This window comes from Hevea brasiliensis, chromosome 16 (genome assembly GCF_030052815.1).
Source record: "Hevea brasiliensis isolate MT/VB/25A 57/8 chromosome 16, ASM3005281v1, whole genome shotgun sequence".
Classification (NCBI taxonomy): Eukaryota; Viridiplantae; Streptophyta; class Magnoliopsida; order Malpighiales; family Euphorbiaceae; genus Hevea; species Hevea brasiliensis.
This window is the reverse complement of record NC_079508.1, coordinates 11,712,639-11,728,632: the sequence shown is the minus strand read 5'-3', so window position 1 is coordinate 11,728,632 and position 15,994 is coordinate 11,712,639. Positions and strand designations below refer to the sequence as shown.

Sequence of the window (15,994 nt, the reverse complement as noted above, 5' to 3'; positions counted from 1 at the left end):
AAATTTTACTTGGTATCAATCTCTGAACAGTTGTGGGTGCTATCTCCTCATGTCCTATTCACGCTCCTAAGTAGTTTCCTAGCCTGAATGATGGTTCCTTAGCAATTTAACCAATACTATTTACTCAACAATTGCTCACCTCGTGTGTTAAGTTTCTTATGAGCTTCTGTCATAAGTTAGATTCAAATTCATTTCAATTTTAGAGGTAAGCAAATCTATGTGTTAGTGGATCCACTCTTTCTAGGACCTCGTACAATCCTATGGGTGAGAACTTAGTTTTACTCTTTTCTTATCAAATCTCTTGATCATTTGATGCAACCTTCAGTTTAGTTTAGAATATTTTAGTCTTTTTTTGATGTTGTTTTAGCAATTATTTTCCTTGTAGTCCTTTTTTTTTTTTTTAAATGACCTTATTGATCATATATGAATTGCTTATCTCTTTCTTGGCCATAGGTCTATAACCATTATCTTACCATCTCCATTTATGACCAAGGCCTATGTGCCATTTTGCATTATCTTGTTTGCTTTTGTTTAACTTATTTCCTTCTTTATAAAATAGTTTGGGATATCGTTACATCTCTTAAGTAAGTTGTTTGCCCTGGTGGCAATTCCTCATCTAGTGTTTTTCTCATTTCTTACTGTTCTATTTGTTTCCTTCTTTCATTCCACAACTTAACCTTAATTATTTTATTTCTTAATCTAATCTTCTTCCTTAACTTGACTGTCGAGTCGTAATTTAGCACCACTTATCGTTCCCAATAAATCCACTATACTTCAATATTACTTTGATTTGGTCCTCTGACCATTTTAGTCAACACTTTAACTAATATTCATAATGTTTCTTTATTACATTCACACCAACTATTCTAATTTTTACTTCCACAACTCTTTTATTTATCAATATTCTATAGTTTATTTTCCACTGGTTTGCGATCATTACCCCTTTTTTTTTCAACCGTAAATAATTCTTAAATCTTAAGAAGGGAGTCTACCGGACTCTCCTGTTTCCCATGCTATTCAAAAGTTTCGCTTGAATTCTAATCTAATCCTTATGATCCGCACAATAAAATTGTGCTCTTCCAAAAGAATACTTGGCCAACTAGTTCCTATCGAATTACTGTTATCAGTAGAATATCATTTCTTAACTGTTTTATAAGTTATAATTGTCATCCATAGCATCCTGTCTCTTCTAGGGGAACAAAATTATATTTTGTGTGTTACTGCTACACAAATAGAACATTGTTCCTTATTGAACTTTGAGCAAAAGATCCATTGCAATATCAAAACGACTATAAACTCCATATCGAAGACTGGATGACTTAGCCCTATAGGTTTTATTTTTAAATTTTTACCATGCTAAAATCTCTAGTCCCATAATAATTCCTGATGTACTGTAACTCATGCTGGGGTAACGGAGCCTTTAACTCTCACTACCTTGCAACCATGATCTTTTAATATTCTAATTATAGAGTTTTAAATCCCGAATTAGGATTTTCAAACTCAGTTCTAATAATAAAACTCTATTCTGGTATATTTATACCAGAGCGAAAGTCATTTATAACTATTCTTATCCTTATGTACTATTGGGTAGTACGTAGCTCTACACAATAAATCTCAAGTCAAGATCAGAATTTGCAGCTACAAAGACAAACATCAAGAATATTGCATAGTTACTACGATACATCCCAAAAGATCAAACTTCCCTATGTCTTATTTCTTTCAAATCCACTAATATCTTAAACTTATTTTGATTATGGTACTTACTGACATCTATCAGCAGTAATACCTTTACTTCCATGTAGGGTAGATATATTGCTATAACTTACTTTTTGGTCCTCTTGCCTTACCTAATTAGGCTTACTAGTTAACTTTATAATTTATCATAGTCTAGGAGATGTCTCTCACTAGAAACTTTTTCAAAATTAATTCCAATCACGCTTATTATCGCAATTCTTATCCTAAAAGACTAATTACTAACACATTAAAATTTATCTCCATGCAAGGGAATAACAGTAGAACGTATAATTTTGCATTAGCATATAAATAAGTAGAGCCGGAATCAAATAGTATATAATTATTCCTTTCACAAGTTAAGAACATACCGGCAACTACATCTGACGTCTCTGCTTCTTCCCCTCGATGCATGGCGTTCCCTCTTTCTAGTGTATTCCTCCGCTCGGGTTGGTCCATTGTGCGAGGATTACCCGAAGTGTTATCTCTACTTCTACCTCGGCCCCTACTAACTATTAATGAGCCTCTAAAATCAGAACTTTGGACTGATTCCTTTGGTGTAGTATGTGGCATAAATCGACGTGCGCTAGTACAATCTCGAGCGAAATGTCCAATTCCACGATAATTGAAGTAGGCACAGTGACCGTATGGCATATACCCCCATGAAATTTTCCACAAACGTCACAAAGACGAGTAGGGTAGGAACTTCTAGTTCTTTGACGAATGGTTCTTGATTACTTCTGCCCTGAAGATCTGCCTCTGTCATACTTAGGAGCTCGGGGTCCTTCAAAATCTTTTCTCTTTCCCAAATTACTACTTGAACTTTGACTGATGAGTTTCCCACTTTTCTCTTTTTCATGCTGCTCTTGAGGGGGTTGGGTTTGTACTTGGGCCTGGGCTGACAGATTATCAGCCATTTGCTGAAAGAACATGGCCATCTGCTGGGCCGTTTGTGCAGTAATTTGTATAGGAGGGACTGGTGCAGTTGGACCTCCAACGCTCTGCGAAACTGGGGCCTCTCCTTGTACGTTAGCTGTATCAGACTGCTCTACTGTTTTATCCCCCTTGTCCATATCTATTCACAGGATTTTTTTTTCTATTTCCTGTATAACCAACACAAGAAGATTTCTCCTCGTTAGTTCATATTTATGATGTAAATGTACTATATGTAACAAACATTCGAGCAGTTGTACTTATCGAAAAATATTTCAAATTCACAGTTCAAAATTTACTTTAAAACCTTGGCTCTGATACCACTAAAACATGTCACACCTTACTCCTCATAAGATGTAACATGCTCCTGTAGTACGCCTAATGAATTACCGTACTTCACCTACCGGTAACCCATTAAATATACTACAAGAGATTTTGAAACAATTTTCTTTCATTTTTAAATTGGTGTGTAAAATTTTCTCAATTCTTCAAAACCTTTATTTAAAGTCCAAACATAAATCTAATTTTTAGATATTTAAAAATCTCCGTAATTTTTACAAAAATTTCGGTAGAGTGCCATCTATATTTTGAGAAAATAGTTCTTCAAAACCTGAAAACACTTCCAATAGTTTTCTTAACAACTTCTTCTAATTTCACAATCAATCTCAACCAATTTCTCAAGTCTCAAAATTCAAACAATCCTCATTTCACAAATCAACACAAGCAATTCAATACACAGTTTAAATTAAATCAACATTAAAACATCTCATTGAGGTAACCAAATTAATTTTCACATTCATGGGAGCATTACAATTTAACAATGCAAAACTTTATAAGTATATAAAATCTCAAGATAATATTACAATAATTTGTATTTGATTACAATCGAAATATGTATATTACAAAAGAGTTTGTACAACTGCTCAAAGTAAATTTTCATACATATAATTACAGAATTACATCAAAAGCTAATGTACAAGGGTATACCTATGATATACCCGAGGATAATCTCACCGTGTCTTTTAGTAACCTCGCTCAGCTGCTTTATATTTTCTTTCACCTGCGACAGCATACAAAGCTATCGCTGAGTGGTGAACTCAATGGTGCACAAACTAATAATTAAAACTTAATACAAATTATTCTTAACAATTCATAATGAATAAAAATTTAAAATTTCTAAATTCTTCAAAATCCATGACATTCAAAAATCAATATTTTCTTTTATGCAAATTATTCATTTGAATATCATTTTGATCAAATAGTAACTATTTATTTACATTTCTTTTAAATTCTGAAATAATACAAGAATATTTTGCTTCACTGACAATTTATTCATTTCAATCACGATTTATCAAATTATGCATAATTTATAGGGCGTTGCCAATAATTCACACAGTTGATCTCATGACCCAAAATTCAAATAGATACCGTGTTGTACACCATGACATTTCACATGCTCCCAATAACCGAGGCTAAAAGGGAGAAACAAAGACTAGCTAGTATATATGAGTACTCATTCAAATTCTTCTCCAACTGGCAAGCCAGAGAGGAAGTAACTCGCCCCATATAGTAGAGGAGATATCTCACTAGACAAGCTAATGAGAATTCGCAACAAATTTTGCCATGTCAACTATGGTTTCAAATCATATTCAAAACAATTTCTATTTACAAAGTGTTTACAAAATCATCAACATCTTTGATCATCATAAATTCATGCTCAAGGTTGACAACACATCAAACTTAAAATTTACAATTCTCAAAACAATGCAATAAATCCTTAAATGCGTAAGAAAATTTATATTCAAATTATACAATTTCATTCAATAAGTTAAAATTCTCAGCACAACAAAATCATAAATCACACAATAAATTTATTTCAAATCAATTTGGAATTAAAAAATAATAAAAGAGTTAGTTGTGCACAAACCTTATACGAGTCACCTCTTGGCCTTGACTCGATATCTCAGTTCTTTCCCGGTATTCTTTTCCACTTAAACACACAGTTTCACAGTGTTTCAGTATCATAACTCATCGTAAATCCAAAAATAAATTCAAATTCACTTATACCTAGCTTTAATATGCTAAACTTGGCGTTCTTTAAATTTTGTATTTCGGGGTTACTATTCACAACACTATTCAAGACAATTTGTTGACTTTCTAAGGCTTAATAGGCATGGGAACTCCAAATTCACCCACATACCACATTTTGGTCACTAAAGTTGTTGGTTTTGGTGGTTTACACAAATTCTAAATCTTTTATGCAAATTTCCAAATTTTCAGTTTTGGTGTCTTAAGTTACACTATTCCATTGGTCATTTTTCTGTTAGAATTTGGCAAAACTTTCTTCATAGAAAATGTTTCTTATTGTCTTAAGTTTATTCTCCTTTTTGAATCACTCCAATTGGAGTTTTGTAGCTCAAGTTATAGCCATTTGAACTATGGTTGCCGGATTGGACTTAACCCAGATTTTCTGGGCAAATTTTGGTTCTGGCGGTTTTAGGTCACCAACTTGGGGTGCCAAACGACTTGGTAAATGGCATAATTTGGATTTGTGTTCTTCATGAAAGTTTTAGGTCTATACCTCAACTATCCACTGGTAAAATGTTAGGTTATTTAGACCTGCCTAGCTCATGTTATGGCTAAATGAACAAACACCGTTCATTTGGTCAGTTTGTACAGGGCAGACTGAGATTTTCCGAGTTTGGTCAATTTGTTCACTAGGTTTTGGTCACTTTTTGGTCATACTTCCTAAATGAAAATTGTGTCATTTAGTGTCTATTTTCATTCCCAATTGGTCTCATACCAATTGGACTTGTAAATTTTCATTTTTGGTCCCTCAAAGGGACCTTGGTCATGCTACTAGCAGCATGACCACATTGAATCCGAATTTGGTTTTCGTTCAAACACTTCTAACACATTCCATTTGGTCACAATTGACCATTTCTCCCTTAAAAATAGGTCCAATACATCATTTACCAATTTTTCACATTTTTGTCTCTAAACCCTAAGTCTCCAAACCCTAACCACACTAAATTGTTGCATTTAGCTAATTCAAAGTCTTTAATTATAATCACTCAACTAATTGAGGTTCATATACCCATTCAAATCAATCAAACCATGCAATAAATCCCTCATACACATGCTGGCTGAAATTCAGCTTGGTTCCTCAACAATTTATTTCATTTCATTTTAAGTTTATTTCTAAGTTAATCAAGCTATAAACACAACTAATAAACTAATTTTGCAACTTAAATCACTAACCTCAATCTTTGATGTCCAATTCTTCAATTCTCTTCCTTTTTCTTTTTCTTTACTCTTTCAATCCTCTCCTTAGGTTGAGGAAACAAGTTTTAATGAAGTGTTTATGGAAAATCTTAAGGTTAAGTGAGGGAATTTGAGCTTTAGTACAAGCTTCAATGGAGGTTTAACAATGGAGAGGGAGAGAGAGAGTGAGGGTGGCACATGGATAAGGAAGAAGACCAAATGAATTTTTTTTTCTTTTCTTTTCTTTTGTGCATTTTATCTTATGGAAGACCAAAAAAATCAATTTAGTAAAATTTATTAATTATAGGATTTATGGCATCATGCATGATGTCATACATGATGTCACCTCTCTTCACTTTTTCATTTTCTCTTTTTTTTTTCTATTAGTTCTGTAATTTAATTCTCTATTCTGAAATTTTCTTTTCTCTGATTATATTTAACAGTTAGGTCAGGAGTAAGCTCTCGGGGGTAATTGACCAAATTGCCCCTCGCCGATTCAACCCGGTTTGTAAATAATTCAATATTTCTTCTGGCTCCCTGACCTAATTATTTGACTGACTTAACAATTCTTTTTCGTGATTTTCTCTTTTCCACTGTGTTCGTAATGGTCCTAAGGACTGCAGCGTCGCATTTTACGGTTCGAAATTTGAGTTTAAATCGAAATTTTACGGTCCTAAGGACTGTCGTTCCCGAGAAGGTCACCCATCGCTGTGACTCTCAGCTCATTTAACTTCTTATGTTCTGTTTTTCTTATTTATACTTAACTAATTGACAATTACTAATTATTTGTGTTTATGGTTTATCTAGTTGTCTTAGATGTGGTTCTAATCTCCTTAATTATCTGTCACTGAAATAGTGAAATATACCAGGTTATGCAAATAGGGGTGCTACACTATCTTTGGAAATACTGAAAATTGATGTTGAATTGAGTTTGACAGATGTTGAGAAATTTGTTTGTGTTGAACTATTATTGGAGTTTGGGATTGAACAAATATATTGGAAGTGTTTTTTAACAGGTTTTTGAAGAACTTTTTTGTTTAAAATACAGACGGTACTCTGCCAAAATTTTTACAGAAATTATTGATACTCCAAATTTGTTATTTGGTTTCACTTCAGTAAAAAAAGAAAAATATTTTAACACTTGTCAAAAGTGTTCACCACTGTAAAAAGAAATAAGAAAATGTTTAAAATCCCTTGTAGTGTATCTAATGGGTTATCAGTAGACGAAGTTTGGTAATTCATTAGGTATACTATGGGATCATGTTATGCCTTACGGAGGGGTAAGGTGTGACATGGGGCTTCCCCTTGGGCCACAGCCTCTACAAACTGCTCAACAGAGCGATCCCCTTCTTCCATTTCAAATTGGAGTTGAGATATCTCCTGAACAAATAACATAAAGAGATTCTCTCCGTTAGTTCATATTTTTAATGTAATGCACTGTATGTAACAAATACGAACATTGAGTAGTTGTACTTATCAAAGAAAAGACACAAATTCATAAGTTAAAACATACTTTAAAAATTCACTCTTATACCACTAAAACATGTCACACCTTACCCCTCTGTAAGGCATAACATGATCCCGTAGAATACCTAATGAACTATCAAACTTCACCTACCGATAACTCTTTAAGTACCCTACAAGGAATTTTAAAACCTTTTTCTTACTTTTTGGAAGTGGTGAGCACTTTCTTACACATAAATAAAGTTTAAAAACTAGTTCAAATTTTTTTCCATTTTATTTTTACGCGAAATTTGAAAAAATTTCGGCAGAGTGTTGTCTGTATTTTAAGAAAATAGTTCTACAAAAACCTGTAGAAACACTTCCAATAATTCTTTTTCATCAAACACACTACTACTTCAACACAATTCAACATCATTTCTCAAACTCCAAAATTCAAATCAATAATTCACAACTCAATTGTCATTAAAATAGTACTCAATATTTCCATTCATTTTTCATTGAAGTAATAACAAATTACATAATCAACCATTTTACATTAGAAAATCCAAAATAATATTATTACAAATTTTATATAACTTCCCATGACCAGTTTTTATATATACATACAGTTACATACACAAATATAAACATTACATTCAGGGTATAAATTTATACCCGATAAAACTTCAGGAAAGATGGCTCCAAGATCCTCAGCAGCTCACTCTGTTGCTCCTATAGTCTCTATATCTGCGACAGCAATAACAGCCATCACTGAGTACTATGACTCAGTGGTGCACAACATACTAAAATAACATTTGTGCATAATTCAAATCATACTTATTCAAACACATTGCTGAAAATGAAAGACATATGCAAAACATGATTTATAAACTTTTAGTCTAACAATTTTATTTAGGAATTCTCAAATCAATTTCATAAAAATACACAGTTATATCATGTCATTAGAAACATATTTATCTCAATAGTCAGTGGCTTATGAGAAATCACAAGGCTAGCTAGCTCAAATATATGGATATCCATTCAAATTTCTTCTTCTACTGGCACACACCTCAATACTTCAGCTAGAGAAGGAATCAAAATTCAAAACTAATTTCTCCCACTAGTCATGCTAGTGAGGCATTCAAATATATGGTCATGACACTATGGTTTCAAAACTGTCTTAGCAATTTACTAAACATTTATTGCCATTTCAAACACATACAAGTAAACTTTCAATAATTTAAGTCAAAAGCATAATAAACATTTCAATAAAATTGAATCACAATTTAATATCTCAATTAATTCAAAACAAATTGCAGAAATCCTATGTTGTGCACAAACCTTATACGAGTCACCTCTTGGCCTTGACTTGATGCTTCAGGTTCTTTTACAGTATTCTTTTCCACTGAAACACACAATTTCACAGTGTTTCAGTACCATAAATTATCATAAGTCTAAAAATAATTTCAAATCTAACTTTAATATGCTTAATTTGACATTCTTTGAAATTTGTATTTTGGGGTTACTATTTATGGCACTATTCAAGTCAATTTATTAACTTTTTAATGCTTAATAGGTATGGGAATTGTAATTTCACCCACATACCACATTTTGGTTACCTAATTTGTTGGTTTTGATTATTTTCTCAAACTTCAAGTCTCTTAGGCACAAATTTCAAATTTTCAGTTTTGGTGTTCAGTTTTACACTGTTTCATTGGTCTTGTTTCTGTGATAATTTGGCTAAGTTTTCTTCATAGAAGTTGTTCCTTATTGTCTTAACTTTTTTTTTCCTTTTTGAATCACTCCTTTTGGAGCTTTGTAGCCTAAGTTATAGCCATTTGAACATGGCTGGCCGGACTTGATGTTACCCAGAATTATGGGCAAATTCTGGATTTTGGCAATTTTTGTGGTTGAGTGCAGGTGGATTTTCAAACTGGTTATGTTCAAAATTTGGGTTTGTTTTCTTCATGAAAGTTGTAGGGCTATGTCTCAGCTTTCTACTGGTAACAATTCAGGTCATTTGGACCTTCCTATACCAAGTTATGGTCATTTATGTAATCACTGTTCATTTGGTCATTTTTGTACAGGTCAATGTGCCCAATCCGGATTTAACCTAATTGTTCACTAAGTTATGGTCACTTTCTGGGCATGATTCCTAAATGAAAAATGTGCCATTTTGTGTTTAGTTTCATTCCCAATTGGCCTCACACTGATTGGGTTGGTAAATTTTCAGTTTTGGTCCCTAAAAGGGACCTAGGTCAAGCTGCCTGCAGATTGACCCTCTCCAATCCGAATTTAAACTTGTTTCCAACAATTCATACACGCTACAAATGATCACAATTGACCATTTCTCAACTCAAAAAAGGTCAATAACATCATTTGGCCAATTCTCAAAATTTTCTTCAATTTTTCATAATCTCCAAACCCTATTTACAAGCATTTCAACTCTAATGCAAATTTAAAGTGTATATTCATGTTCTACACACCTAATTCACCTCAAATAATCATTCAAAACCATTAAACTCATTCATATCAAACTCTACCCCTAGCTGGACGAATTTCATGTTTGGTTCCTTAGCAATTGTTTTCTTTTGATTTTAAGTTAATATCTAAGTTACTTGAGCTAAATACACAAATAAGAAACCAGAATTTTCAAAGTAAATTGCTTACCTCCACTTTGCACTTCAATCTTCAATTCTTCTCCTTTTTTTTCCTCTTTCTTTCTTTCTCAATCACCTTCCCAAGTGAAGTTAACAAGCTTTAATGGAATAATTTGGGGGCAAAGTAGGGTTAAGTGAGGGAATAAAAGCTTGAGATCAAGCTTTAATGGAGGTTTTGCAATGGAGAGGGAGAGAGAAAGTGTTGGCCGGCTGGTTTGGTGAGGAAGATGAGTGATTATCCTTTTTAATTTTTTTATGTTTTTATGTCTTTAATTGGTTATTTGACTTGGTCAATTATTGGGCCAAACTAATTTTTATTTTGACATCATTTGTGATGTCATCAAGGTGATGTAATAAAACTTTTTCTTTTCCTTTTTCTTTTTTTTTAAATTTTCAATAGTTCTTTAATTTAATTATCGATCCCAAAAATTTTGTTTCTCAAATTTTATTGAACAGTTAGGTCAGGTGTCAACTCTAGGGGTAAATTGACCAAATTGCCCCTCGCTGGTTCAATCTGGTTTGCAAGTTATTCGATATTTCTTCCAGATCCCTAACCTAATTATTTGACCTGCTTAACAATTCTTTTCTGTGATTTTCTCTTTTCCACTGTGTTCGCAATAGTACTAAGGACGGCAGCGTCACATTTTTCAGTTCAAAATTTTAGTTTAGATAGACCTCGCAATCCTTCCCGACAAGGTCACCCATCGCTATGACTCCCGGCTCATTTAACTTCTTGTGTTCTGTTTTTCTTATTTATACTTAACTATTTGAAAATTACTAATTATTTGCATTTAGGGTTTATCTAGGTGTCTTAGACATGGTTCTACTTCTCTTAATTGTTCGGACCGACACCGGACACCGGAACAGTAAAATATACTAGCTTATATAAATAGGGGTGTTACTTTTCTTCTCACTAAATCTTCAATCTCCTTACTCCCTTTTGCTTCTAATCTCTTAAGCTAGGTCTAAAAGCAGGTTTTTTGGTTTGATGATTGGGAAAATATGAATGATTTTGATGGGAAATTGGAGCTTCAAAAAGCATCCATGGAGGAAAGCTCAAGAGGTGGTTCGGCCAACATGAACCAAATGAAGAAGATAAGCTGATTTGTTTCCAATTAATCTCTTTTTATCCCATTTTAATTAGTTTGTCAAGTTCCCATTGGTTAACAATTTTTATTTTATTCATTTATGACATCATGCTTATGTCATAAGTCTAATTTAAATTCAATTTCTTTTCTCATTTCTTTTACTCATTTTTAATTATTTTCTCACCATTATTAATATATATTTTATGTCATATAATTCACCCACATAAATGGACAAGTCGGTCAAAAATTATCTCTGAAAGCAAAATGACCCAAATGCCCTCCGTTTGACTTAAGAAGCCAAAACTTTCTGTACCGATCTTAAAAATTCTCCTAACCTTTTCTTGGCATTCTAATGCTACATAGGGCTCCGTAATTCTTCTCTGGCATCTCAAAAATTATTTCACAGGGTTCTCCTATGGGTATAGGGTTGACAACTATCTTTACCGTCACTTCCCGTTGGGTCACCCATCGCCGGGGCACTGGCTCATTTAACTTTGTTGTATTTCATTTCTAAAATTTTTCCTAATTTTTCCTTACACTTATTTGAATTATTTATGACTTCTCACTCTAGTCTAATTATAGTTCCAGACATTCTGACTCTCTGGAACAATATTAATCACCGAAACAGTTGAATGCACGGACTAGCTAAAGTGAGGGTGTTACACTAAAAGTGACTGCAACATGTTCCACTAATTAGGTAAACTCTAACTCCAAAAGCTACCTAGTTAAGGAACCAGAATTAGGAAATGAATCAATTATGGTTATCCGACCATAACTTGAGTTCCAAAAACCTAATTGACATGATTCAAAAGGAAAAATAAAGACAAGACATAGAGGAATAACTTCCATGAAGGAAGTGTAGCCAAACAGTGGCTACAAACAGATCAAATGGATAGGTAATAGTAAGTCACAAAAACTGAACCTAAAGAAAGGTTCATGAGATAAATTATTTTATGGTAGGAATTTAACCATAATAAGCCATTAAACACTAAATCACATAAAAGAGGTATGTGGGACCTATTTTCCCACTATAAAGTGACATGAACATTTCTAATAAATAAGTAATAATGTTTAATTACCGATAGTATACCTATGCTTTTTTATTTAATTTGGATTAATTGGTATATCAATTAGGGACTACAGATAGCAGTACTATCCATAAGAGTAATCATTAACAGATAAAATTTGTCTGACATGATTGTTCTATAGGCCTTATGCCTGCCCGTTAGCCATTATGCCTAATATTATATCTAGCTTAAATGCCTACCCACAGGCATTATGCCTGATATGACCGATGTATACTGGATAGATATATGGCTGTCTAACTAGTATACTCCCGTGTATCTAGCTTTTATAATCTGTTATAGGTTTCTTGGGCACTGATAATGATTAATTAAGACTGAATATATAATAAGTAAACAGAAAAGATCCCGATAAATCAACAGTTTCCAAAGTGAAATAAAAAAGTAAACAACCTAAATATTATGAATTTTCATATAGAATTAATATTATTTTTAATTATTTAGTTATTGTTATTTTAAATTATACACCACTAAGCATTATGCTTAGCGCGTTGGTTTTTCCATCACATAGGTACTAAAAACCAATCCCAAGAATGATGAGTACAGCAGATAGTGCTCATACTGAGCCGATCAGTTGCGGTGTTTACTAGTCACCTCGACAGTTGTAATTTTGTTGGTAGGGCCCATGTATGTCTAGATTTTGTCTTGTTGTTCATTGTACATAAACACATGATGTATTTCATTTTGGATTGTAATTAAATTTTGAGATTGTACATAAACTTGTAAATTATTGTTTATGAATTTCTATATGAATGCAATAGACGATACCCTTTTGAGATCTCATAAATAATTGTGAATGATACAATATAATAGAATATGATATGGAAAAATGTGAAATGACTATGAACATGTTAACAGGTGATTAGTGGAACCCGCCAGATGCTAACAAAATAGAGGAGGCTCTATCCGGGTCTCTATAAAAAAAAAAAAATTTTTTTTCTACACCTAGATTACCTGTTTTTAGATGATACTAAAAATTTACAATGAACATGATAAGACAAGATAGGGTGCTCCGGCACCGAATGTGACACTTCTTGCTCAACTATACAGTAGACGGGTAAGGGGCGTCATATTTAGTGGTATCAAAGCAGAGGTTTAGGCGGTCCTAGACCTAGATAGTTAGAAATAGCATGGGCCTTTAAATAGAGTCGAGGTGACACTAATGCAGATATGTTCTTTGATTGTTTTATAGGATCAATGGCATCTGATCCTTTAGAGCACGGGCCTCTTAGACCGATAGAGGAAGAAGTAGAGAGTCACACACCCACACTTGCTCCTAGTCGGGGGCGAAGTAGTAGTAGAGTAGAGTCATCTCGAGGTGCTGTGGATAGGGCACAGCAGGCCTTCTTAGAACAGATGACACAGCTGCTCCGCCAGGTCACCAGAGCTATACCTCAGCCACAACCACCTCCACCTCCACAGCCACAGCCATAGCCACTGCCATCACCACCTGTACAACCACCATCACTACCTCCACGGCCACAGTTAGTGCAGAGGTCCTCATTAGAGAGACTGTGGAAATATGGGGCAGTTTATTTTAAAGGTAAGAAGGAGGATGATCCAACCGCAGTAGAGTATTGGCTGGAGAGGACAGAGAGGGTGTTACAGCAGTTACAGTGTACCCTAGAGTAGCAGTTGGAGTGTGCTCCGTCACTACTTTAAGACGATGCATATAAGTGGTGGGTGATAGTATCGAGAGTGGTACAACCTACACAGATTACCTGGGATTTCTTTCTTGCCAAGTTCAGAAAGAAATATATCAGCTATGTATACTTAGAAGCCAGAAGGAGAGAATTCCTGGCACTGAGACAGAGGCAACTCACAGTCTCTAAATATGAGTGGGAATTCATGAGACTTAGCGGATATGCATTGGAGTTGATGCCCATAGAAACTGATAAATGCAAAAGATTTGAGAACGGACTGAATGACAGTATCAAATTGATAGTGACATCTCATCACTTCACTGATTTCTCTCTGTCAGTAGCATCAACTTTGGATGTGGAGAGAGTCAGAGATGAGGAGCAAACTATGAGGGACTGGTAGTGTAAGAGGGGTTCTAGATCTGGTCAGTCTAGTTCAATAGCCATGGGTAGTAAGAGGCCCAAGGAGTCTCAAGGTCAGACTCAGAGTCGAGGTAAGAAACAGAGTTCTCGATTTGCCCCAAGGAGAGGAGGAAGACAGTCTGGTGCATCAGTGGGTAGTTCTCCAGGTACAGCTACATGGGGATCAGCCCCTATCCCAGCTTGCACACATTGTGGGAGGAACCACAGAGGAGAGTGCAGACTATTGACTGGTGGATGTTTTAGATGTGGGTCTACAGATCACTTCCTGAAGGATTGTCCACAAAGGAATGCTGGTGTTCCCATTGCCGCACCCCAGGCAGAGAGACCTACCTCAGCATCAAAGAGGGGTAGAAGACCTGTAAGGCCTGATAAAGCTGGTACGTCATAGAGGCCTACTGCAGAGATAGTTCAGAGGTAGGAGACTAGAGTAGCACCTCGTGCTTATGATATGAGAGCTCGGGATGAGCTGGAGCCAGCTGATCTCATAAGCGGTACTTTCTCACTTTATGATCTATCTGTATGTGGATTAATCGATCCTGGTTCCACACATTCTTATGTGTGCATTGCACCACCTATTGGTAGAGGGGTACAAGTGGAGGAGCTAGAGGAGGACATATTAGTCACAAACCCTTTAGGCTATAGTGTCATAGTAAAAAAAGTCTACAAGGGTTGCCCTCTGAGGATATAGGGTTATGAGTTTCCAGTTGACTTGATTGAGCTACCATTCCATGAGTTTGATGTGATATTGGGAATAGATTGGTTATCACGTCATTAGGCGATAGTAAATTGTCAGCTAAAGAGGACTTCATTATAGACAGTAGTTGGGGATGAGATTACAATTGTGCGGGAAGGAACGGGTTGTCTTTCTACTATCATATCAGCCACGGCTGCCAGGAGATTGATGCAGAAAGGCTGTGAGGCTTTCTTAGCACATGTGGTTGACACTAGGAAGACTAGCCTGAGCTTATCAGTCATCCCTACTATATGTGATTTTCTAAATGTATTTTTAGAAGAGTTGTCGGGTTTGCCACCTAAGATAGAGGTGGAGTTTGCTATAGAGGTTATGTTGAGTACTACACCGATTTCCATTGCTCCATATAGGATGGCACCTACTAAACTGAGAGAGTTGAAGGTTCAGTTATAAGAGCTACTGGATAAGGGTTTCATACGCCCTAGTGTGTCACCTTGGGGAGCACCAGTGCTATTTTTGAAGAAGAAGGACGGTACACTTCAGCTATGTATAGACTACCGGTAGCTGAATAAGGTGACTGTGAAAAACAAATACCCTTTACCTCGGATAGATGATCTGTTTGATTAGCTAAGGGGAGCTGGAGTATTCTCCAAGATAGATCTCAGATCAGGCTATCACCAGCTGAGAGTAAAGGAGACAGATGTTCCTAAAACTACTTTTAGGACTCAGTATGGACACTATGAGTTTCTAGTGATGCCATTTGGGCTAACAAATGCACCAACAGCTTTCATGGACCTAATGAACCGTATCTTTCATCCTTACTTGGATCGGTTCATCATGGTCTTTATAGATGATATCTTGGTGTATTCTAAGAACCGAGAAGAGCATGATGAACACCTGAGAGTAATACTACAGACACTATGGGAAAAGCAGTTGTATGCCAAGTTGTCCAAGTGTGACTTCTAGTTGGATGAGATATCCTTCCTTTGACACATTGTATCAGCAGATGGGATCAGGGTAGATCCTTGAAAGATTGAAG

The 15,994-nt window shown here is 35.0% G+C and overlaps 1 protein-coding gene across 1 annotated transcript in view; it reads left to right on the top strand.

The window, feature by feature from the left end:
• The window catches only part of LOC131174586 (uncharacterized), a 35,385-nt gene extending 21,750 nt beyond the window's left edge, over window positions 1-13,635 (top strand). The window contains exon 4 of the mRNA XM_058138342.1: window positions 13,394-13,635. Within this exon, the coding sequence (XP_057994325.1) occupies window positions 13,394-13,635 (242 nt within the window). The remainder of the gene's footprint in view (window positions 1-13,393) is intronic.
• Window positions 13,636-15,994: the final 2,359 nt, after the last annotated feature.